General features: G+C 43.3%; 3 protein-coding genes across 6 annotated transcripts; 2 read left to right on the top strand and 1 right to left on the bottom strand.

Annotated features, from left to right (window-relative positions):
- The first annotated feature begins 353 nt into the window (after positions 1-353).
- Positions 354-6,448, top strand: LOC133890953 (probable 6-phosphogluconolactonase 2). 4 transcript variants are annotated; one of them, XM_062331614.1, is made up of 4 exons: positions 354-516; positions 2,855-3,091; positions 3,465-3,600; positions 5,622-6,448. In XM_062331614.1, exons 2-4 carry the CDS (start codon positions 2,907-2,909, stop codon positions 6,141-6,143), a joined length of 843 nt encoding a protein of 280 aa, XP_062187598.1. In that variant the 5' UTR covers positions 354-516; positions 2,855-2,906; the 3' UTR covers positions 6,144-6,448. The 4 variants fall into 4 exon arrangements, with proteins under 4 accessions (XP_062187598.1, XP_062187599.1, XP_062187597.1 ...); XM_062331615.1 differs by lacking the exon at positions 354-516 and adding an exon at positions 570-937; XM_062331613.1 differs by lacking the exon at positions 354-516 and adding an exon at positions 573-741.
- Positions 6,449-12,808: 6,360 nt separating this feature from the next.
- LOC133890682 (COBRA-like protein 1) lies at positions 12,809-16,593 on the top strand. The gene is made up of 6 exons (XM_062331177.1): positions 12,809-13,098; positions 14,237-14,316; positions 14,825-15,281; positions 15,427-15,586; positions 15,675-15,952; positions 16,042-16,593. The coding sequence occupies exons 1-6, from the start codon at positions 13,014-13,016 to the stop codon at positions 16,332-16,334; spliced, it is 1,353 nt and encodes a 450-aa protein (XP_062187161.1). The 5' UTR covers positions 12,809-13,013; the 3' UTR covers positions 16,335-16,593.
- Positions 16,594-16,764: 171 nt separating this feature from the next.
- On the bottom strand, positions 16,765-19,269 carry LOC133890683 (COBRA-like protein 6). Its single transcript, XM_062331178.1, has 6 exons — positions 18,813-19,269; positions 18,641-18,720; positions 18,048-18,504; positions 17,817-17,961; positions 17,435-17,739; positions 16,765-17,343 (listed from the first exon to the last, which is right to left on the bottom strand). Exons 1-6 carry the CDS (start codon positions 18,868-18,870, stop codon positions 17,051-17,053), a joined length of 1,338 nt encoding a protein of 445 aa, XP_062187162.1. The 5' UTR covers positions 18,871-19,269; the 3' UTR covers positions 16,765-17,050.
- Between the last annotated feature and the right edge of the window lie 4,924 nt (positions 19,270-24,193).

Here is a 24,193-nt window from a genome sequence, read left to right on the forward strand (position 1 = left end):
ATCGTTTTCTCCAAAAAGATGATGAGTGCCGCGGGCGCCCCGCAACTTGTTTTCAGCGAGACAGGCTCTGCTTTATCCTCCGGTAGATGCCCTCACAGTGAAAAGAAGACGACGACGACAAAACTATATATGCCAACACAGATGTCATGTACGTAACAAGAAAGCATAAATTTACTACACATCACTAAATTTGCAAACTATCGGTCGTCTGCAGAAATATTAATGGATCTTTGAGGGAAGAATAAGAGTTGATTGGTCCAAATCTATCAGCAGGAGAAGAACTGATGAGACAGGCAGGTAGGGAAGCTGGAGTTGCGATAAGGATGAGGGCAGCCGCACGTGCGCGGCAGCTCGACAGACGGACGCAATCCCCAGGAACCGAAGGATAAAGCCATCTGTAGAGTGGAGAGTTCACAGAGCCAAAGGAAAAGGGAAAGGAGAAGGGAATAAAAAAAAAGGAGTAAACGAAGAAGAGCACACAATCCACAGCAGCAGAGAATTCAGATCAAAACAAAGGTGTTCCCTTCTTCCTTCGCCTGATGTTGACGTCCACCCTCTCCTTGATTTCCTTTTCAGTTTTATATTTGCCAGCAATTCTATACGAAATACGTTGAGTGAATAGATCGTACACATGTTTGCGTATGTATATGTATGCGTGCTTCCCCTGGCTTCTTTTTATTCCCCTCCTTTGTTCGCTTGCGGCGTGGGAAGGAGGAGAGGGCGAGCGAATGCTCAGCTCCGGTGAGTTCTTGGAACCCGGTCCCCGGCTCTTCTTGATTTGGCTCCGCGCCTGTGATCCTGGGTTGGTTCTTGATTTCGGTTGTACTCCCGGGCGGAGGCGATTCATTCGTCCCGCAGCCGCCATGAACTCCGATTCTTCCTCCTGCTGCTGCTCTTGACGGATCTTATTTTCTTGGCACTACCTGACAGAACATTGGTAGGGAAATGCTGTCGAATTGTTTGCTGATTCGTGGAGTGTAGTTTTGTTGCTGGGAGGGGTTTTAGGTAATGCGGTTGCGCGTTTTAGTTGATCAAAGATTGGATTTTTGGGGAGGAATTGCGCGTGGTTTCCTCTGGGGAGCAATGGTGCGGCCGCCATGTCCTTATCCGAGTTTTTTTGGTTTCTTTTCCTCGGGCAAAAGTACGCGAGCAATGGGCCAAAGGAAGCAGCTTTTCTGGCTTCAGCATCTGCACTGGATTGTCCCCCTGCATTGCTTCTGCTTCTTTAACTTTTTATTAGCAGTAAAATAGTATTTGAGTGCTTTTGTTGGGATTCTAAAAAAAAGGTTGGAATCTTTGAACTGGTCTCAACTCAAATGATGGCTGCTAGAGCTTTCAGTTGCAACTGCCCTCTTCCTTATTGCTCCTCGCTCAGTTCTGGTCCAGAGCTGTTCATCTTTTTTCCATTCCTTCGGCAAAACAAGAGAGACAGCTTCTCTTCTTTTATTTGCAATTTTATTTTCTTTGAGTTGGTGTTACTGCTTGTATGCGATTCCTGTGTGTAATGCTGAGATTCCTCTTCTGCTATGCAATTTTGCCTTTATATCTAGTATTATATTTTTGGAGGTATTGTGATTAATCCTGTAATCTGATGTTTTATGTAGTTTTACTGTCTCAGTTTGAGTTATGTAATTGGCTTTGGAACCTTGGTTCATAAGAGATCATTTGCAGCTGAATGTTGGATATGTCGTTCTACCGAGATGTTCTTGAGCTGATTTATGCAATAGTCTGTTTCACTCGTCTAACCATGACTAGGATTGGGTTTCAGCTATTAACGTGCAACAGGCAGCCAGCAAGACTTCCATATCCAGCTATAGGATACTTCCCTTCTCCTAAAATTCATACTGGAATGTCAAAGCTATAATTAATTAAGGAAGTAATAGGTCCCCCCCCCCCCCAAGTTCTGTCTTCTTTCTTGTGGGTTAGCAAATCCAGCTAGATTTCTGTCACAATCATATTACGCAGCAAATTTATGATCCCATAAATTAACGTGATGTAATCATGCATGTTCAGTTTTTTATGTACTTTAATGTAGCGTGCAAAATCTTTCCTTGAAAACTTATTCCTTTTGGGCCTTTGGTAAAGTTCTGCAAAATGTAGGATTAGCTTTTTAATTATTTACCAGTAGCAAGTTGACGTTTTTATTTGCTTATGCTGGAAATATATAGAAGTGCAAACAGTTGTAAAAGGATGACATATAAAAGAATGTAACGAAAAGAGTCAGCATACCAGTTTCTAGATGCATGCATGTTACCTTTTCAGTTTTTTCGATTGTCACTCCTGCATTCTAGAAAGAAACACCCTATTGTAATATTCTATTGCAGGGCAACTTCATAATTTTGTTGTTAATGCGTAATGTTTTGGAGTGTTTAGTCAATTAAGAAGAAGATAAGCAAAAGCCCCTTGTTGCCACCGTTTCTCTTAGATTGGCTGGCGGTGACTATGTAATGCTTCAATAGTGGTACCACGGTCAAAGGGGCAATCACTCTTAGGGTATTGGGTTGGATAAGTTGAGATAATGCAATGGTATATGATAGATTATCCTCCTTTTTCCAACGTTTTGGTGCCTTGTTGGCCAGAAACAAGAAAAAAAAAAGTTATTTTCATCATGGGCATTAGATATGTAGAAGTTAGAGCACTGAAATCTGTGTAGAAGTTAGAGCACTAAAATCTATGTTTGAAGTTGTCTTATGTTCTGACCAAAGACGTCATTTTTACTTAGTCATTACAGATGTAGAAGCTAAAGCACTAGAGTCCATGTTTCAAGTTTTCTTATATTCTAATGTTATATACATGAACTCGATTAGCTCTTCTAGATCTACCTGTTGTTAATGTACTGCTACTTTGTTTGCAGGATAATTTTGGTGCAACAGTAACTTGATATAGAGTTCTAGACCAAAGAAGCGATGGAAAGAGAAACAGCTGCCACATATGAGCCAAAAAAGAATTGTGAAATAAGGGTTTTTGAGAATTCAGATGAGATTTCAACAGATCTTGCTGAGTACATCTCACAAGTTTCAGAAATTTCTGTCAAAGAAAGGGGATACTTTGCTGTTGCCCTATCTGGAGGTCCCCTAGTTGGTTTTTTGGGGTAATGTTATTTCCTCGTCTTCATTAACTAATACTACATCCGTTCTTTTTTACTTGTCGTTAGGATATTGACACGGTCTCCAATGCATGTCTTTGACCATTGCTTCCTCTAAGCATTTGTTATCAATTTTCATTGAAAGTATTATCATTTGAAAGTATTTTTGACAACCAATCTATTAATACCATTTTCATATGACAAATCTCAATATTTTTGTGTATATTAATGGTCAAAGTTTTCAAAGTTTGACTGCACGCATCCCTAAACAACATCTATTTGAGAATGGAGGGAGTATATTATATTTGGTTATGCACAATAATTGTCAATACAGTACAAATTCCTATATCTGAACTTTCGCTCTTTCAATTACTAAAAGGAAACTTTGTGAAGCGCCATACAACAAGACCCTAGATTGGTCCAAATGGTACATCTTCTGGTCCGATGAACGTGCTGTAGCAAAGAACCATGCAGAGAGTAACTATAAGTTAACAAAGGAAGGATTCCTCTCCAAGGTATGTGAACTTAACAAACCTTTCTTTCTCTTTTTCTTTTTTTTTTCTCTGCAGTGCAGCCTAAAATAAGCTTATACAGAAATTCCATGTTTTTGGTTATTAACATTTGCTTGTTTTGTATATTTAGTTTGTTGATATCTGTCACCTAAGTTCTGTTTTGTAGATTTATTATTCTGTACCAACCAGACGGTGGTTGTATCTTGCAAGATATCCTACATACTGACGGTTCTCCTTGTTGCTTGCACTAATATTATTTTCCCCTCAGCATAACAAAGAAAAATTTATTCACTAACTAATGATGCGAGTTAACACTTAACAGACTCTTGTGTACAAGTTGAACAGCTTAATCAAGTATGTTTTGCCCTGTGCAACCTGAAATTTTATGTGTTTTGCGAGTCGGAAGCCCGACCTTTTGGTGCCCACCTGCCTATGCTCTGGTGGGATTTTGTGCTATTTCCTTCACAGTGTTTGATGATGAAATATTGATGCTAGTTTGTGTGTGCTCTTTGCTTCCCTTTTTTGGGTGATATTTTGATGCTCCAGTGTGTAAATAGTCATCGATGTGATTATTTACCAGTTTTAAAACTGTTGTTTCATCTCCACTTTTTAGAGTATTAAATCAACCCTCAGTTACAAGGAACTGAGGATTGAACATACCTAAATAGTTGTTCCGATAACAGATAAAATAGTTGAATTAGTTTATCTAGCTCTGCAAGATCTAGATGTTCTGGTTATTTTTGGAGACGTGGACTGCATGTTGTGAAATACTACCATATAAATTTGCTCTAAATTTTATGAACACGGTGCTCAATAGATTATTTAGGTTCGTATGATTGACCTGTGGCTTTCTACTGTTTTCTCTCTTTTTTTTCCTTTGTTTCAACCAAATGCTAGGGATATTTGGTACTTCTCATTTCAGGCTTGAAAGCAACAAGGCTAAAATTTAGTTATCAAAAGGACCAGCCAGTGGGAGTTGTAGATAATGAAGAATTCCCTGTTCTTTATAGCAATGATTTGTTCAAAGAAAGAGCAGGTCAAGAGTTGTGGTATAATGCGCCTTATCCATTTGGTCAAGAGTCTGTGTTGCTAACATTCAGTCTCTTGTCTTTGTTCTCATTTGGCCTTATCCATTTTCCTTTCCTGTTAAAGTAAAAAATGTTAATACCAGTTGAAAGTATAACACCTTTTGAGGTAGATTTTACACCTTAAACACTGACTGTTTGTCTGGATGGGTGCTACACGAGGTAGGCTAATTTATCATTTTGATGTGCCTTGTTCTGGTGTGACTTATCATTCAGTCTGATATTTTCAGACTTAGATCATGAAATATCCTTGGCTAACTTGGGTGTGGGGACAAATTAAAACTTCCTAACCACTGCTTTAATAGTTCCATGTTTCAACTACTCCGGAAGCGCCCAGCACCAACCACACCTTTTTATAGCTTCCCATGATTGCCGCTATTGTCAGACTAAAAACTTATCCAAATGGATTCTTAATGCAACAGAATGACTGCCTCCCAGCTGGTACCTGCCTTGCACCAGTCTCATGAATGCGGAGCTTTCTTGGTTCCATTTACTCAGTTGAAGGAGCTTAACACAAATTCAAATAACTTTTGTGGCTTTGTTTTCACCATTGGGCTTATTCCCGTTATTTTGGCTAGTTTGTGGGCCCACCTAGTTTTCTAGAGGGCGAGGAACACCTCTAAAAGCCTTATTAAAACTGGAGCATTTCCTGTTCTGCTAGTGTTATTGTTGCATGAGATTATTTCAAGCACACCATGTTCTGCTGTTGAGTCTTTGATTTTATTTATCTGTGAATTCCATCCCCTTCTTACTGTTTCAGTTACACTGATTCCCATGTTTAGTTTATTTTGGCACCAAGCAGCAAATAACTGATAGGAGGTGTCTGTTAGTGTCGTGTTTATGGTGGCTGATTATGATGTCGAAACATTATATGTTAGCATCTTTGCAACACATTCTAATCCCAAGTTAACTGTCTGATGTATTTAAACGGTCTTACAGGTACCTATTCTTAATGGCCATGTCTATTCCATAAACGACAATGCCACAGTGGAGGAGGCTGCAACAGACTACGAATTTGTCATCAGGCAGCTGGTCAAGGTCCGCACAATTGGAGTCTCAGAGAGCAATGACTGTCCCAAGTTTGATCTCATTCTCCTGAACATGGGCTCTGATGGACATGTGGCCTCACTGTTCCCTAACCGTCTCGCCCTCGAGCTGAAAGACGACTGGGTCACCTACATCACTGACTCTCCACAGCCTCCACCTGAGAGGATCACCTTCACTCTTCCGGTAATAAACTCAGCATCGAACATAGCAATAGTGGCCACCGGTGACGACAAAGCAAAGGCCATGCATTTAGCAGTTTGTGACAGCACTGAAGGTCCTGATGCTCCCGGATCGCTGCCCGCTAGAATGGTTCAGCCAACGGACGGGAAGCTGGTGTGGTTTTTGGACAAGGCAGCTGCTGCATCTCTCGAGGCCAAGAACGACGACAACTCCTATGAGCATCATGAGTACTAACTCCGAAGATCCAAGGTCCTTTTGCTGTGAATGAAGGTGTGTAAGTAGGTTGTGGCGGGATGTGATGGAAGATGTGAGCTTCCCCCTTTTAGCTCAATATATACTTGTAGTCTTGGCATTAATTTTGTCTGAGGGTTTAGTTCTGGGAAATTAAAACTGCCCTTGGTCCTTTTGCAACGAGAGGTGATTTAGAGCGACGCAATGTGTATGCAATGTCGAGTCGTCAAAGATGAGAACACCAGATTTGAACTGTGGTCGTATGATATTGTGTGCTACATTCTATCTAATTGAAGTTAGATTCTTTATTTGTTGGTAATTCATCTTGTGCATAGCAATCTTCTACATATACTTCAACCCCTACCTAAACCTGAAGAGACCAATTCTGCTGTTGTTTTCAGCCTGACATGGATTCAGTCGGTAGGTTGTTCTTCTCCCTTTTTTCTGAAACAGAATTATGTGGAGTTCTTCCCTCTGTAGCATGATTCAGTGTGACTTGCATCTTCTTTCCTTGTGCTCGCTCTGGAGTCTGGACGCATCGATCTGGTTGTTGTGTGATGTTTTCTGAATTCTGCTCTTTCCATGCTGTTGAATGCTTATTGGTAGTACTACAATTGCTGATCTCTTTGCACTGTAGAGGTATGAACTTCTGGTTGACATTAGACTACCGGAGAATTGACGATCAGGCAGCTTAACTCATGCTCCACTGGGTATACCGATGAACTCCCGATTAACACAGAATCCGATTCGTCAGAGCCATCCTGCCCAAACAGACGCGTGCCGGCCCCAAAATAACTTGCAGGCCACGGTGGCTCAAGCGTCCAAGGTCCAACTCCCGGCTCCCCACCGTGCGGCCCGCGGCCAGCTTCCTGTGCGTGCCAAGGGCCGCGCCGAAGCTCGTTTCTCGCGGACTCCAGGCTCCCAGCCCCAAGGCCCCGAGCTGTCTCGCACTCGGCAGACGGCCCATCGCAAGCAGCCCTGCCGCCTCTCGCCCTGCCCTGCGTGCAGCCGTGTCGAGGTGCTACCAAACCCGCCCGCCCGCCCACGTCCCCAGTTTTCACCGGATCTGGATTTTCTGACGTCGACATCACGGTGCTTCGTTATTAACACGTGAATCTGATCACGCATGTTAGCAACGGCGTGTGACGTCAGAGGATCCTCATCCGTTTTCACCCGTGCTGGCCCTAACAGCGGGTACCGTCACTTGCTCGCTAGCTTGGCGCGGAGGTGGGATGGGAGGCCGCGCATGCAAAATAATCCTATGTTGTGTTATGTATTTGCGTCTATATCAAATTTATAGTAAGGTATATAGTAAAAAGTATCATGAAATTTATAATAAAATTGGGGAAAATCGTGTATAAGAAAACAAGAAAAAAAATAAATTATCATATATCATATTATAAATTAGGTTCATTGTGCAAATACATGAGACGAGATCTCTTCTTTTCCGGCCGGGCGCCGTATCACGCGGTCACGCGATTGCGGTGCAGCACACAGGCGCGGAACGAAAGCCAGCCAGAAACCACGCGCCTCCGCCGCTCCGCGTCGCGCGCGGCAGAGGAGTGAAGTGAGCGAGCTGTACCGCGGCTGTGCGCTGCTGCTGGTCTGGCGCCGAGCCGAACGACGAGTCCCGGGCCGTGGAAATGCGTAGCCAGACTGACGATTTGCAGGCTTGGATAGGCCGCTGAGGCTAGCTGTACAGTACTCGCTGGAAAGTGTGGACGCCAAGCTCTTTTCCGGAAGCGGACGGATGCTGACTTGCGCGAAACGTGTGGGCCGGTCGCCTCACCGCGTAGGATACGTCTGTGGCCTGCTCCAGTTGCCGCCTCCGCTGGATCTCCCGGTTCGTGTATCTCTCCCCGAGAAGAGGCACTGCCGCCCGCTGAACCAAGCCGCGGTTAGAGATGATCAAATAGTTCACTCGAGTAGGTTTGGTACAGGTCTGATTCTGACTCAGTATGGTTTGGTCACGGCACGATTCGAACGGTTCGACTACTGTAACAGATCGTGTCGTGTTGGTCCGCGTATCTCTCCTCGATCCACGGTATGATTCATCAGTCACCGTGTCGTATCAGGTCGGTTCAGATATGATTACGGTTCGGCAGCATGGTTGGCCTGATGGGCACGACAGGTACGATGGGAACAGGCGGTCTAATGGCACATGGACAGTCCGTCAACACAGCCAGCCCGATAAAATAAAAAATAGCTATAAAATTAAAAAATATAAAAAAATAGATAAAAATATGTAGAACATCCATAAAATAATAGCTACAAAATTAATATATATATAATAGAAAATAGTCAGATCAGATCGTGTCTGACTGTGTCATACCCGTGCCGGGTCGGATTGTGTCTGGCCGTACCGTGTTGGCATGTCATACCACGCGCTCAAACACGATCCATGACCTCATACAGTACCAATTCAACCTATCAGATTATACCATACCTGATTCGTGTCTATAGTATTGTACTCGAACCGACACAATAGATATAGTCCATTTAAATATCTTTGACCGCGGCTGCAACACACAACACAGCGCAAGAGGCTGGCTTGGGTTCCAGCTGTGCCTGTGATGTGAGTGAGCCCCGGGAGGCCGAGACCGGGACAGGTGAGAAGCTGTGACTAGGAGGACCGAGGGCTACGAGCAGTCGTGCGTCGGCGCAAGCCTCGGGTGCGCGCGAAACCTGTGGCCTGCGGCCAATCGAAAGCTAAACGACGAGAGGCAGAGGCACACGGGGCTGTGCATGCGGCATGCTCGGGCACCCGCTTTCCTTTGTGCTCCGGGTCACACAAATGACACAATCCGCTCTCCGACGCCGTCCCTCGAAAGCCACACCTTCGCGCGCCGCGCGGCTGCTTGCTTCGCTGGCTCGTTCATGGGCCGTGCGCTGGATCTTAGTTGTCGCTCCTCGTCTCATGAGACCTGCGTGCGCTTCAGGAGGCGGCGCGTTTCGTCCAGAAGTTTCCGCCGGTCTAAAAAAGCCCGTTTGATTATTTATATTTATTATTATAACATAGGCGGATAGATGTAAATATATAGTATCATCTTATTCTGATGTTCTGTATCGGTTTATATAAGCAGTCTTACTTATCAGTGACATATAATTATTTTCAAGTGAGTAATCAATCAAATCTTAACTCTTGTATCTGCTCATACGATGTCAGATTCAATCAACTAAATAAAAACTCAACTTAACATATCTACACATACAACCAACCAAATATTATTCTTTTCAACAAATATAATTTTACTCAGTATGCTTCTTCGTAGCCTGTTTATACGATACAGCTTGCAAAACCTTGTCGCGAACCAAACGCACTCCAATTAACTCATCAGAGCATGTACGTATATTCACACGGACCTAGCGAAAATCCATAGTACTACGTATTTTCCAGCTAAACTTATAAGATCGTCGTCTGGAGAGTTCCCAGTTTAATTTGGAATCAAGTTAGCCCACGTTCATAGCGTAACTAGTATCGTTATAATATGTTATTAGATAATCTTTGATTAAAAATTATTCTATTTAGTTTTTTATAAGGTTAGTGTCATTTAGTTACAAAACGTATAAAATTAGAAGAAGAAATAAAAATTATGTTAATAAAAAAGAAAATTATTTATGCTCCAAACTATTACTAGATAACTCAAATCATATACATGTATTGGTTCGATTCGTATACGTTTTGATCAACTGTTAAAATCGTACGTGTAGTATCTAGGATACCGACTAGATGAGAGTGAATATGAGGTTTTAAAATTAATTGTTAAGCGATCAATCAAATTTACAGAAATAAACTAAAAATCACTAGAGCGATATCAAAATAACTAAGAGTTATGTTAAAGTTTGCAATCCTAGAGTGGCATGCAACAATTTATATTATAGGAAGATAAATTGCATAAAAGTAAATAGCTCAAAGGATGATAGACGAAATTTATCTCGTGATATCGGTGATTTACCAATCACCCCCAGTTCATATTGAGATGAGTTAAAGCTTCTAACCGCTTCTCTATCAAGTATCCAATTCTCACATGAGAAATGACTCACACCGAGTAACTTGATCTTAAACCGGAATAGAACAAGAATTACTTAATACCTCGATTCCACTAGAGTAGCACTTTGCCTCTCTAGCAAGACGTGCTCAAAGCCTCTCACAATCACCGTTGTGGCTCATTCACAATCTTCTTTGAAGAGTTCAACAGTGCAACAACGTCCAAACCGTCTAGGATGTAGCAACCTCCAAGAGTAACAAGTTGGTGACGCTTACTTGAAGGATCGCTAGTGCATCAATGCTCAAACTCTTCAAAGTTATGCACGAGATGTTCACACTTTCAAAATGCAACTAATAAGCCAAGAGAAGGAGAGGAGAAAAACAAGATCTTAAATAAATTGTAGTAAAGTGCTAGCCTTTCCCCTTGAATCAGCCAAGCAACTATATACTATATATAGGTCACACTCCAAATTATAACCATTTCGATTGATTTGACACTTTTACAACACTGGCGATCAAATCGCAAGTCAACTAACGGTCAGACTGCCAGTCGTTCAACAGCTATAAAGACGTGATGCTTACTTCTGACATAGACTGGCGGTCAGACCACTAGTCTTCTCAGTCAGACCGTGAGTAAGGAATAGAGTGTCAAAACTCTCTGTTCCCGGACGGTCAGATTGGCCAAACCCGGCGGTCAAACCGCTAGCCAGAGCAGAGGGTCTGAACCCCCCTGTTCCTTGGTAGTCAAACCGATCCGCGCCACGGTCAGACCGGGACTAAGATTTGAATACATCTCAACACATGGTTATACAGTGGTCAGACCGGCAAAGGTCCTTCGATCAGACCGCGACACTTGGAATTTAAACAGAACAACCTTTTCTATACAGCGGTCAGACCGACTGTTCCGGCGGTCAAATCGCCACAACTCAGAAACACAAAAAGGTCGTCTTTCTTTGGTTTCTCTCAAACTAAATTTTCCACTCTATATGAAATGCAAGTTTGAGCGATTGTGGTATTTTAGATGTCTCAAGTAAACATACATCAACCCGTTTTAATAGTACATCGCTTATCCTATCAATCTGGTTAATTTTCTTCTCTAATCTCTTTTGATCAGCAAAAGAAAATGCCCTACGATTATACCTTTGCTTTGAACTAGCTATTTTCATATTTTCCACCCACGTTTCTTCTAGCTTCGCAATACCTTTATGACTAACATTTTCATAACTCAAATAAACATATTAGTCAATAAATTTTTTATTATTATTAATTATCAAAATACAAAATAGGAGCCTAGATACTTCAGTACTTCAGATATAGATAGTTCAACTAAAATCAGAATATATTTACCTTGATCTATTATCTTAGTAACTATCTTTAAAAAATTACATTATTTTTTATTATGAATTTTAACTATTGATTAATTATATATATTATAACCTAATTCTAATTATTATTAATTTTATTTTATTTGGACTATTTGTTTAGATATTTTGCTTCTCAAATCATATAGAAATCGAACTGCTAATTTTTTTTAATTTTTAATTCCAAATTTATGTATTTATTAATCGTATTTGATATGAACTCTTTGGTTTCGAAATCTAACTATTTATTAATCGTATTTGATATGGTCTCTTTGGTTTAATCTAGACCGTTAGATGTTCATAACAATAAGTGATTTAGATTTTTTTTCTCCGATTAACATGTTAATTTCGTGACTTTGAGAGCGAACGTGGTGATTATTTTTTCTCCGCAAATAATAATAATAATGTAATATATCACATTAGCACTTTTCTTTCAAAAAAAGAGGAACAGATCAACGCGACATTATTCTTAATTTCTGATCCTGGTTTATTTATTGGAAAGTCTACGTATTGCAAGTCTTTGTCCACAAAGTTTGAGAAGCTATTTTCCTCAATGAACCCTCTAGGGGATATGGTCTATTTATACAACAAAGCATGTAGGAAAGATTACAACCGAATCGATCACAGAATCAATCATTCAAATTCAAATCTACAGATAGACTATCCCACTATTGCAAGCATAGGCCAGGCAAAGAAAACGCGGCAGAATGTTGCGAGTTGATGATATCGAGTGCCTGTGACCATCACCAGGAAAAGATTGCGCACATCGAGAATTCTAAAGGCCGGCATTGTTAAGTCTTCACGAAAAAGCGACTTTCGCGATAGAAAGTCATCCATATTTGGAGTGAGGAGAGCACTAGTGAGGACACACCAAAACGATAGAGATGGTGCATCATGTAAGGGTCCTTTTGTTAAATCTATCAAGATAAATAGCAGTGAATACTTGCACAGACGGTACAGAATGCACTGGAAAGTCTACCGCAGGTGTGGCTTCTATTTTTTGTCTTGAGAGCCACGGGGACCGAATTAGATGTCTTGTAAAATTTGATTCAGTGATCAGAGTTAACTAAAGGTCCAAACATTATTGATTGGTAGTATACTGCCAAAAAAAATAGTACCAGCCCAGATATCATCAGGATAATGTGGTGTTTTGCTTAAAATATGCTTTCCCAAAACCCATGTCAGATTTACAAGGGAAATTCGCAAAAAAAAGGGGCGCAGCTGGCAATGGCAGTGATGGTAATCAGGGGGAGCTAACTTTGCAGTTTGCGCTCTCCTAGAAGGAAAAGAAAAGGAAACCAGGAAAGCTTCCCCACAAGAATAGCTCAAACCTGCCTGCATGTCTGCATCCCCGGGCAGACACAGCACGCGAGAAAGCAATCCGCCTCTCTCTCTCTCTCTCTCTCTCTCTCTCTCTCTCTCTCTCTCTGACCGAGGAGAGCACCTGTTGCCTTCCTCCGGACAGAGTACAGACACGAAAGTGATCAGGGAGCAGCTGGTTCGTGAGCTCTGGGTGACCCAGCCATGGCGAGAACGCGGCCGGCGTTCCTGCCCCTGGGCGCCTCCGTTGCCCTGCTCGTCGCCTTCTCCTCTCTAATGCCTCCGTCAGGTCAGTACGAGCACCAGGCGTCGCATTTTGATCGATTGGTTCTTGCAGATTTTGGTTTTGGGTTTCTTGGTTTCTCAGGAGGTGATCTTTTTTTTTCCCTTCTTTTTTTACAAGCACAAGGTATTCTTAGATTCATCGTTCGTGTCCCTCAGCAAAATTTGTGCCCCCTTTCGGGTGTGAATATATGGTAATGTTTGTAGGATGGACGGAGATTTTGTTTCTTTATTATTTCAATTTCTCTTTGCTGCCATATTGGAATCACATTGATCAAGATGAAACCTCTGTTTCGTGGTGGATGCCTAGCTAGTAGTCAAAAGCCTGATCTTTTGCCGTGACGAAAATGTCATCACCCTTTTCTATCTGGCAACTAAGGAATAATTGTTTTTTTGGAAACTTACTGCTGAATAATTTGTTTCAGGATGTAGCTCATGCATACTCGCGTAGCCTGACTGCAACCGGAAACATGTCCTGTCCGCAGTTGACATTTTACTGTACCCAAAAAGTTTAAATTTTCATCATCCTCCCCCCCCCCCCCCCTCTCTCTCTCGGAACATTTGGCGTCCCTTGATATATTTCATTTTTAACGTAGTATATATATTTTTTAGTTCATATAGTTTATTTTAGTTTTTTAGCTCATATAGTTTTCGTTTAGTTCCTGGATAAACAAATTGTTCTGGGATTGTGTGTGGGTATATACTTTCTGTTGCAACCTAGAGCAAAAAATCAGCCTTAGGGAGAGTATCATGCTAAAACTGTGACCTTCTATTGTAATGTAAACGAATTAATGCTAGGAACACAGTTATTGTTCGGTCGCTTATCTGATCATGAACCTCTGATGAGTTCTTTCAGTTCGATTCATAGCAAATATCAACAATATCGAGTTCATCATCTGAATCACCTGAACTATGAGCCTGGCCATGAACTCTCGTTGCTTATGGCTTGTTGCAACTTGCTACTAGTTCGAAATCTTGGTCTTCACCCCCTACATGTTTTGGTTTCATTTTTAAAGATTTCCTTTAATCTGTTGACTATTGTTTGTACGTTCTTGCATGATTTCTTAAATATGTGTTACCGTAACATTCTTCAATTTGGAGGTACCAACCATGTTTTCTGATTTTTTTTTCTTGGTTTGCTGTAGACGCATACGATCCTCTCGATCCAAATGGAAACATAACAATCAAATGGGATGTAATACAGTGGACTCCAGATGGCTACGTCGTGAGTAAACAATTACCGTGTGTTTGAAGCTATATTCTTGTTACCCTTATTGACAGATTCAATGCATGTCGCTATTGTTACTGGATTTCACATATACTTTTCATAAATCTTCCACAAGCAAACACAATTGTTCCACAAGACCTTTCGTTTACGGGACACCAGTTTCTGCAAATTAGTCTCAAGTTTTGTTGGCAGAGTGCTGCTTTCTCTGTCATTTTTTTGAGTCAGAAAATGATGTCCTTGGTAATATTTAGATTTTGCCTGTCATTTTGGCAGTACTTTTCTTGATAAACTTACAATGGACACAACTGAATATTCTGAAGCGATCTTGCCATCAGGGCTGCAGGTGAAGGATACCATAGAAAAACTTAGGGGTGGTACTTTGAAAATAATAAAATATATATTGTTAACAGCTGTACTGAATTGGTGCATTTGATTAATCTACTCAAAAACCATTATCAAATGCTTGTCAAAATTTCTAATATCCTGGGAAATCCTCTTTATCCAGGCTGTTGTTTCGCTATACAATTACCAGCAGTACCGCCACATTCAGGCGCCCGGCTGGAAACTCGGGTGGGTGTGGGCAAAGAAGGAGATCATCTGGGCGATGACTGGTGGCCAAGCCACTGAGCAAGGCGATTGCTCCAAATTCAAAACCAACATTCCCCATTGCTGCATGAAGGACCCGGAGGTTGTGGACTTGCTTCCTGGCACTCCTTACAACATGCAGATTGCCAACTGCTGCAAGGGAGGAGTCCTCACATCATGGGCACAGGACCCTGAGAATGCTGTGGCATCGTTCCAAGTCAGTGTTGGTCAGGCTGGAACTACCAACAAGACGGTGCGAGTGCCGAAAAATTTCACTCTGAAGGCCCCTGGTCCCGGATATACCTGCGGACCTGCCAAACTCGTGAAACCTACTAAGTTTGTGTCGCAGGATGGACGAAGAACTACTCAAGCCCACAGTAAGATTTTCTTTTTATGGTCTAATTATTCGACACGCAAAACATTTCACGAATAAGTATCCAGTTGATCCACTGAGCTTGTGATCTTCTTGTTGGGCGCACTTTTTAGTTTTTAGTAATAGTTGCACTTGTTTTCCTTGTGCAGTGACTTGGAATGTGACGTGTACATACTCACAGTTTATCGCTCAAAGATCTCCAACCTGCTGTGTTTCGCTCTCGTCGTTTTACAACGACACCATTGTTACCTGCCCAACATGCTCTTGTGGCTGCCAGAATAACAGCACTGCACCAGGAAGCTGTGTAGAGTAAGTTACACCGACAGAACTCAACATCAACAAATCAGTTTCCTTTTTGTTCAGTTATGTGAAAGTTGGATGTGTTGTTCTTCAACAGGGGCAATTCACCATATCTGGCTTCTGTTGTGAACGGTCCTAATAAGAACAGCTTGGCACCTCTAGTCCAGTGCACTTCCCATATGTGCCCAATAAGAGTGCATTGGCATGTCAAAGTCAACTACAGGGAGTACTGGAGGGTCAAGATCACGGTGACAAACTTCAACTACCGGATGAACTACTCGCAATGGAACCTCGTTGCGCAACACCCCAATTTCGACAACCTGACGACCATTTTCAGCTTCAACTACAAACCTCTAAACCCCTATGGAGTAATAAGTGAGCAGTTGCACTTCAATTCACCCCCTGAACACATTCATACTCTATGAGTCCAATTTTTTCTGCCATTGACAGTTCCTCTTCCGCAGACGACACCGCGATGTTATGGGGGATCAAGTACTACAACGATTTGCTCGTGACGGCGGGGCCAGATGGGAATGTTCAGTCTGAACTTCTGTTCCGTAAGGAGCCCTCGTCGTTCACCTTCCAGAAAGGCTGGGCCTTCCCTCGACGAGTGTACTTCAATGGCGACAACTGCGTGATGCCGCCGCCGGACGCGTACCCGTGGCTGCCTAACGCCTCCCCACGGCTGTCAGCTTCGCTTCTCCTCCCATTTGTTGCCGTTTGGGCAACAGTGGCAATCCTGCTGGTTCATCCGTAGTGAAGCACTATTTGTCTACATGGTTCAGGTTCACGAAAGTTTTGACCTGGCTGGGCGTTGTTGCCTGTTTATCGATGAGTTTCTGCAAAGTTTTGGATAGTGTCTTGATTGAGGAGAAGATTCAGATGTGCAGTTACGTACCAAGCCTAAATCATTATCGATTCTTGTACATTCCCAATAGTTGTAAATTTTAGCAAAGACTGACTGAGTATAGGAATAAAATGTTTCCCGCAGCATCCTGCAAAAATTCGTGCTCAAACACGACTGGCAGTGGCAGAAATGAAAAGTTGAAGTCAACTTTCAAAAGTTATGGATGCGCACGAACAGTTTGTGTATCAGCGTTTGCATATATAGCTTGGATATGGACGATAGGAAAATTGTTCATATATCGGAAGACTTGAGTTCAAATCAGATTGGTTCACCGTAGATGCAACATCACTGAAGACAACACTGAATAAGAGAGCTGTATGACTTCAGTTATCTGACATGAGATGCAAAATGCCTGATTGTGCTGCACAGATATCTCTTTCAAAATTATGCCCGTGCCCCCTCCATTTGATGAAAAGAAACAAAAACTTGCGTTTTTCAGTGTGTTCAAAACATCCAAACCAATCTTGAAACCCAAAGCATTCTATCTACACGAGAGAAAAAAAACATTTTTTTTCCCTGCTGCAAGTTCTAGCACTAGACTGATCTGTTGTGTTCTGTTCTCATGCTCATGCCATGATGAACAGCACCAAGAACGCCACGACGGCTGCCACCGCGGCGCCCAGCGACGCCACGGCGGCCGGCGGGGCTGAGTTGGGCAGGTACGGGTACACATCCGGCGGCGGCATCCGGCACTCGTCGCCGTTGAAGTAGACCTTGCGCGGGAACGCCCACCCCTGCTTGAATGTGAAGGTGCTGGCGTCCTTGCGCATCAGCACCTCCGACTGCACGTTCCCGTACGGCCCCGCCTCCATCAGCCGGTCGTTGAAGAACTTGAGCCCGTAGAACATCGCCGTGTCATCTGCACACGCAAGAATCGCGTCAAGTTCACATCCAGATCGAGCGCAGTTCTTGGCTAGCAGCTGATGAATGGAGCGGTAAGAAAGAATTACTGATGGATCCGTAGGCGACGACGGGCTTGTAGTCGAAGCTGAAGACCTCGGTGATGTTGTCGAGGTTGGGGTGCTGGGCGACGAGCGTCCACTGGGTGTAGTTCATGCGGTAGTTGAAGTTGGTGATGGCGATCTTGGCGCGCCAGTACTCCTTGTAGTTGAGCTTGACGTGCCAGTGCACGCGCACGGGGCACATGTGCGTCGTGCACTGCAGCAGCGGCGCCTCCCTGTCCCTGTGCCCACGCGCCGCCGCCGCGTGCGCGTGCGCGTGCTTCCCCGTCACCGACAGCCGCTTCGAGTCGCCCCTGCATGCACACGCACATCGTCAATTCGATCGCACGCCTGCTGGCGGGTTGCGCCGAAGGAGATGAGCGAGACGTACTGGACGCAGCTCTTGTGCTCGCAGCCGCACGCGCACTTGGCGCAGGGCACGATGGTGTCGTTGTAGAAGGAGGAGAAGGAGACGCAGCACGACGGATACTTGGACGCCAGGTGCTGCGAGTACGTGCACGTCACGTTCCATGTCACTGCGCGAATGCATCGCACGTTCGTCACGAAGCCATGTAATGTCAGTGGATGAGAGAGAAGCGAGGAGTGTGGAACGCGAACGTACTGAGAGCTTGTGTCTTGCGGCGGCGGTCGGGGGTGAGGAAGACGGTGGACGGGACGATCTTGGCGGGGCCGCAGGTGTACCCGGGGCCGGGGCCGAGGAGCGTGAAGTTCTTGGGCACCTTGACGGTACGGTTGGTGGTGCCGGCCTGGCCGACGCTGACCTGGAACGCGGCGACGGCGGCGGCGGGGTCCTGGCCGTAGGCGGCGATGACGCCGCCCCGGCAGCAGTTGGCGATCTGCTGGTTGTAGGGCACGCCGGGAAGCAGGTCGACGACGGCGGGGGTCCGCTTGCAGCAGTGCGGGATGTTGCCCTTGAAGCGGGAGCAGTCGCCCTGCTCCGTCGCCTGCGCGCCGACCATGGACCAGATCACCTCCTTCTTCGCCCACGTCCACCCCACCGTCCACCCCGGCGCCATGATGTGCCGGTACATCTGGAAGTTGTTGATCGTCACCACCGCCTGCATCGTCGATCCATGCAACGCTCGTTAGTTTAGTCAGCAACTCGCGGCCTCGCCACCTCGTTGGTGACGAAATTCACCCATCAATCATGTCCCATTTTAGGATGATTAACCGTGCAGGTGATTGATTACTCACGACATAGCCATCAGGTGTCCACGACATGATGTCCCATTTGATGGTAATGTTCCCGCTCGGGTCCAACGGGTCGTAAGCCGCTGGAAAGAACCGATTGACGCTACACGGATGAGCTCGTTTCAACAAACAACACGAACGCAATGCACGAGAACAGAGGAGATCAGAAACTGACCAGCGACGGAGAGCGCGGCGGCGAGGGACAGGACCAGCACGGAGCAGCGCAGCTCCATTTCTGCCGAGTCGCAACGAACGGCGTGCAAGAACACCACCACGGCTACACTAGACTAGCAGGACGTGCATCGGGTGAGTGGCGCGCGAGAGGGTCTTTAACGCGAAGGAGGCGCAGTGATGGGTTCGGCAGGAAGCTTGCTTGGCAGCCAACGGCGGCGCCGGCCGCGATGGCAAAGCGCCACCAACCTCGCTGCTCTGGCACCATTGGTTGGGCTGGTTCCTTCACGGTGACTCATCGACCGCGCGGCCGCTGCAACGCACGGCGCGTACGCGCGCGCGCAGCTAGTGATGAACCGCTACGAGACGTACGTGGCCTGCTCCAGCTGCTGCGCGAGCGTCTTTCTACCGGTTGCTTACAGTTTAGTTTCTCCCTGCCGAAGCAACGTTGGTTGGTGATCATCGCTTGGAGAGTAGTAGTGGGAGCAGGAGGGAAGAAAGGGAGGCTAAAGGGGAGGGTGCAATGGCCGACCCAACGGCCACGGTACGGTCGCTGATCGCGACGGTTAAACTCCTGAGGCTTCTTTGGCCGTGTCAGGTGCGCGGTCACTGTCGCAGATCATCTTGTGGTGATCGCCGGCACGTGTGCAAGTATTCAATTTTTTTAAAAAAAAGGAAGTTGCGGTGATCATGTATTCACGTTTTTTTTAACCGAACCGGCAGGAGCTGCGTGTTGTGTTAAATAGGAAAAAAGCTGACGGACTGAATTGCTAGATTAATTGAGAGAAAATCGAGCAAAAATCATAAGATACAGCGGGCAAACTACCTAGCTAAACTAAGTCTAAAACAACGTAGAGACGACACAAACTCTTAACCATCTAACTAGCTAGACTAGACCTAAGATGGTCTATAGAAGAAAGCCAAACCCGCGAGGAGGGTCTCTCCTAGACGACGCCTTCAAAAAGGGAATGATGCCAAAGATGCCGCTGTCAACCAATCCGTAACATCAGACGTCAAAAAGAGAACGATGCCCAAGGATGTCGGCGGCGCTAGCATCGGTCGGACGCCGAACTAGGCTTTCGTCTGGTGTTCTTGAACCTGCTTTGCCGCCAAACATAGCAACGCCAGAGCCGAAGATGGTCTAGATATTGCGGTGAATCACTATCATATGAAGAATGAAGATGAAGAATGAAGCAACGGCACGATGAACCATAAGCTACCCGCGGTTGAGACTAACCACGGTTAGTACAAAATGTTAGGAACTCCGACCATCAACGACAAAAAGCTTGAACGAGAAGTGGCAATCCCTCAGCTTGGCAGCAAGACAGACAAAACATGGGAGCAGCGGGGCATTGTCCTCGACTCAACACATGAGCGGCCACCGTACAAATGTTGCTGAAGATGTGTTCATGTTTTATCATGTGCATATTTCTGGATGGACAAGTTTGACTTTTTAAATAAAGGAATATCTTTATTCCGGCATTTGCATAAGGCAAACACTCAATCATTCCTTATTACAAAGCTTAGCCATGTGGTCTAAACAGAAATGACAACACATCACAATTCATATAAAGCAAACATGGTAAAAGAAACTTAAGCACAAAGCCTATTAGTAAATATTCACCTCATGCTTGACAAATATCTCCATAACAATTGTCTCTAGGACGCAGCACGCTCACTTCATTCTCTGACTTGCTACCTCTTTTGCAGTAAGGATTAGAAACAAATCCAATAGATTCCTTTGAAAATAACATGCATATAAGAATTTGATTTTGCTTTATCAAACACAACATAATTCCTGCTCACCCATATTGCTCAACTTAGTGTACTCACCTCAACCAAAACCTGAGGTGGTACAGTTGAGTCTAAGTTCAATAGCCAACTTTCAAACAAGTGTGCTATGGTCCTAGGTGTTTCAAAATTGAATGCAATCTGAACCAGTCTTCAAATAAAATTTAACAGACTAATATTAAAAAAACAAGTGTTGGATAGTTTTATTGTGTTACAACATCATTCACTGTCATTACATCTACGTTTAACTAAGTTATCTTTTGTTAGAATAACTTCTTTGTGCAAATAGCATAAAAAAATCTTTATCTTCTTATTTTTTTTTAATGTATTTAGATCTGTACATAAATCTTTCCTCTTCTCTAGTATATATAGTCATACAGAGAAAGAGTCCTACTAAAAGTCATGTTTCAGTATAAACCCACTAAGACTTGTTAAGTCAGTTCCATACGAGGAACCGGCTTTAAAAAAAAAAACGTTCAGTGCAGCGCAGCAATCCGCGTAAGGCCAAACTGGTTTCAAACCACTCAAACTGTAAAACCAACCCAGCCCAGCCTACTCAACCACCTCTGTCCAAACCACCCGGATGTTGGTCAAAGTAGATATAGTACAATTTTATTTTTTGAGTGGAGGATATTAATATGTAGAAATAGTAAGGCAGGATCAGCCGGATTGCTACGGAAAACTAATTTACGTTTTGTCAAGTAAAACTTTTTTATATCAAAGAAACATAAAATAGCTGATGCAGTGTGCCACGCTAATGAATCAATCTGATACACTGATGAACTACAAAAGTGTGGTAATAGTAATCTCATACAACATTATTCTCATTTGGTTTTAGTCTGGACCAGGACATCCAAATTACTATAGGTAGATTTTGGAGCTTCATAGCAGTTTTTACACCTCTAATACGGGAAATACGAGTATATCCTAATATATTATAGTATATATGAGCAGTTCATAAGTAATAGCTAGTCGCACAATTGCGCGGCACACTTTTTTAGTTCACCTAAGACAAACACAAGTCACGGCAAACCGGATTCTGATCATGGTTTTCTTTCTCTCTTTTTTTTTTACAGTCGGATTCTTTCCTAGGATCTATATTGGAGACCTTAAATAAGGGTGTACGTTTGAGGATCGAATTGCGAACCGGCAAGACCGAGCCTGTGTGTCTTGCCAGTAAGCCGTTCGCTCATGGGCAATGGCTTTGTTTCTTTCTTTTTTAATGGAAATATGAGATGGGCACGTTCCTCCTCTCAAAACCTTTTCCTGTTTGATTGGGTAAGCTAACGCGCAAATCGGCCTAGAGCCATTGTCGCAGCAACGACAGAGCTCGGAGCTCTGTGCATAGCCTTTCTAATCCGTTTACCACTGCGTCGCGCTATGTCTTCCCCAAGAAGCCATCATAATCAATGGCCGAACCCAACTTTCCCGCGTCGTCGAGATGCTCCTCCGCACTAATGTGACGGCCTGCATGTCACCGCACTAGAACTGGCAGCCCTCGCATGCGTATTGCCTTCGTCATCTACGCTGGCCTGCCGCCACCGTTTCAGACGCTGCATGCGAGCTGCCCTCGCCTTACGCTCCGCGTGGACCTGCTGCTGCCACGCCATCCCCGTCATCATGCCGACTCATACGGACGGGACTTTCTGATACTGTATGACTACCGTATACCTGTTGATATGTGGATTTAGGGTTTACGTGTTAGCGGCCGTGTAGTACGTCAGAGGATCATATGAGACCCACACGCTGTGATCGCCAAGAGCTGCGGCTAAGCTACCATTCTCCTCCCTAGGGTTGTTAACGAGTTGAGTTTGAGTGAGCCGTCACCTTAAGCTTGAGTTTGATAAAAACTCAAATCAAGCTTGATCTGAGCTAAAGATCTGATCGAGTCTACAATCAGACTTGAGCTTAGTTTTTTAGATCTCAAGCTGAGTTCGAATTAAGCCCAGAGCGAGTCGAGTTTGAGTAGCTCATAAGTCTCGAGATTTTTTTATAACCTATCTATGAGCTACATGTGTATGTAGTCACGTATTTTGAGGTTCGGCAATTGTACTTTGGGTTGGATGGTGATGTTAGAAAAATAAACTTGGCTAAAGTGAATGAATACCGGCTTTACTTCAATAGAAAATAGTTGGAGTTAGTCAAACTTTTGACGAGCTATTCAAGCTTGAGCTCGACAGGCTCGCGAGCTTGCAGTTAGGTTTGAGCTTTGCTGGTTAAGTCTCGAACCGAGCTCGAATCTAGCCTATCACGAGCTACTTAAAACTTTTTTGATAGCCCTACTCAGGGTTCGAAAAATCTTTGAAAACCACTCAATATTCGCGAAAACCAGTCAATTCTGTTCTTATCGAGTCTAAATTCGACGTGTTTTCGAATTTGAATTCAAAAAATTCAAATAAATAATTTTTAAAAAAATCATAAAAATCTAAAAATACTAGAGACAATTCTAAGGTCTTCTATTTTTCCAAAAATAATATCATTTGCATCATATTTTATATGGAGGAAGTTTTAAAAAAAAGAAAAATATTAAAATGGGCCGAATAAACATGATGATTTTGCCCATCACGTTAAGAAAAAGCTTAACATGAAAACACATATTTTTCTTGTGTAGGGCATATCTTAAGAGGATCTTTAAAATTTGTTTCACTTCATTTAGAGTTTTATTAATTTCTCCATGATTTTTACAAGTTCACAAGCATAAATGCACATGCTAAGAAATAATACTGTAATTAATTTTTTAATGTCTACCATTATTTTTCATACATAAAGTATAAGTAAACTAATAAAATTAGTTTCACTAATTTTGTATGTGTGATGGGTTAGTTATGAATTACTTTAGTTACAATATATTTACACAATCTTGCATGTTACAATAACTATGTCATGAGTTCATGTATTTTTAAAAGACATAGGATCACGTAAGAAGACTAAAAAACTTGATTTCATAACTTTTGGATTAGCAAAGAATTAACTATTAACTATGCATTTAACTAGGTTTAGTAAATATATTTTCTCACAAAAAATAAACAACTTTTTCATGAGTATAAGTACTTTTATCATGTAAATAATGTTATAAGAAAATCAACTAAATTTATTTTATTTGATTTGAAGCACAGATGAATTAGTTATGGATTTTATAAAGTTGAGCTATTTTTTTTATTTTTCTTGAACTTCACTGAAATTTGATACAACCGAATGGTTTTCGATGAAATTCGAGTGTTTTCGATCACAAATGAAATGCGGGAAATACGGTCGGTTTTTTATAGTATTTGAACGATTTCCGATGGAATTCAAGCGGTTATCAAATGATCGGTTCGTCCGAATTTTGCCTTCGATTTATAAATTTGTTTGAATTTTCGCTGAATTTTCTGATTTTCACGAGTATTGGAAAATTGCTAGGAGGCGGTTTTCGGGTAACAAACGAATTTTCGAACCTTACCCTACTCCCCTCGCACCGTCCACGAGCAAATGGACGTGTCGCATCTGTAGCCGGCTCACATGCCAGCCCACCTTGTGCACGGCACGCACACTTAAAACCATGGCTAGTTGCCGTCGGTCCATCTCAAACCAATTTTTCCTTTCCTTTTTCCCGAT

This window comes from Phragmites australis, chromosome 14 (assembly GCF_958298935.1).
Source record: "Phragmites australis chromosome 14, lpPhrAust1.1, whole genome shotgun sequence".
Lineage (NCBI taxonomy): Eukaryota > Viridiplantae > Streptophyta > Magnoliopsida > Poales > Poaceae > Phragmites > Phragmites australis.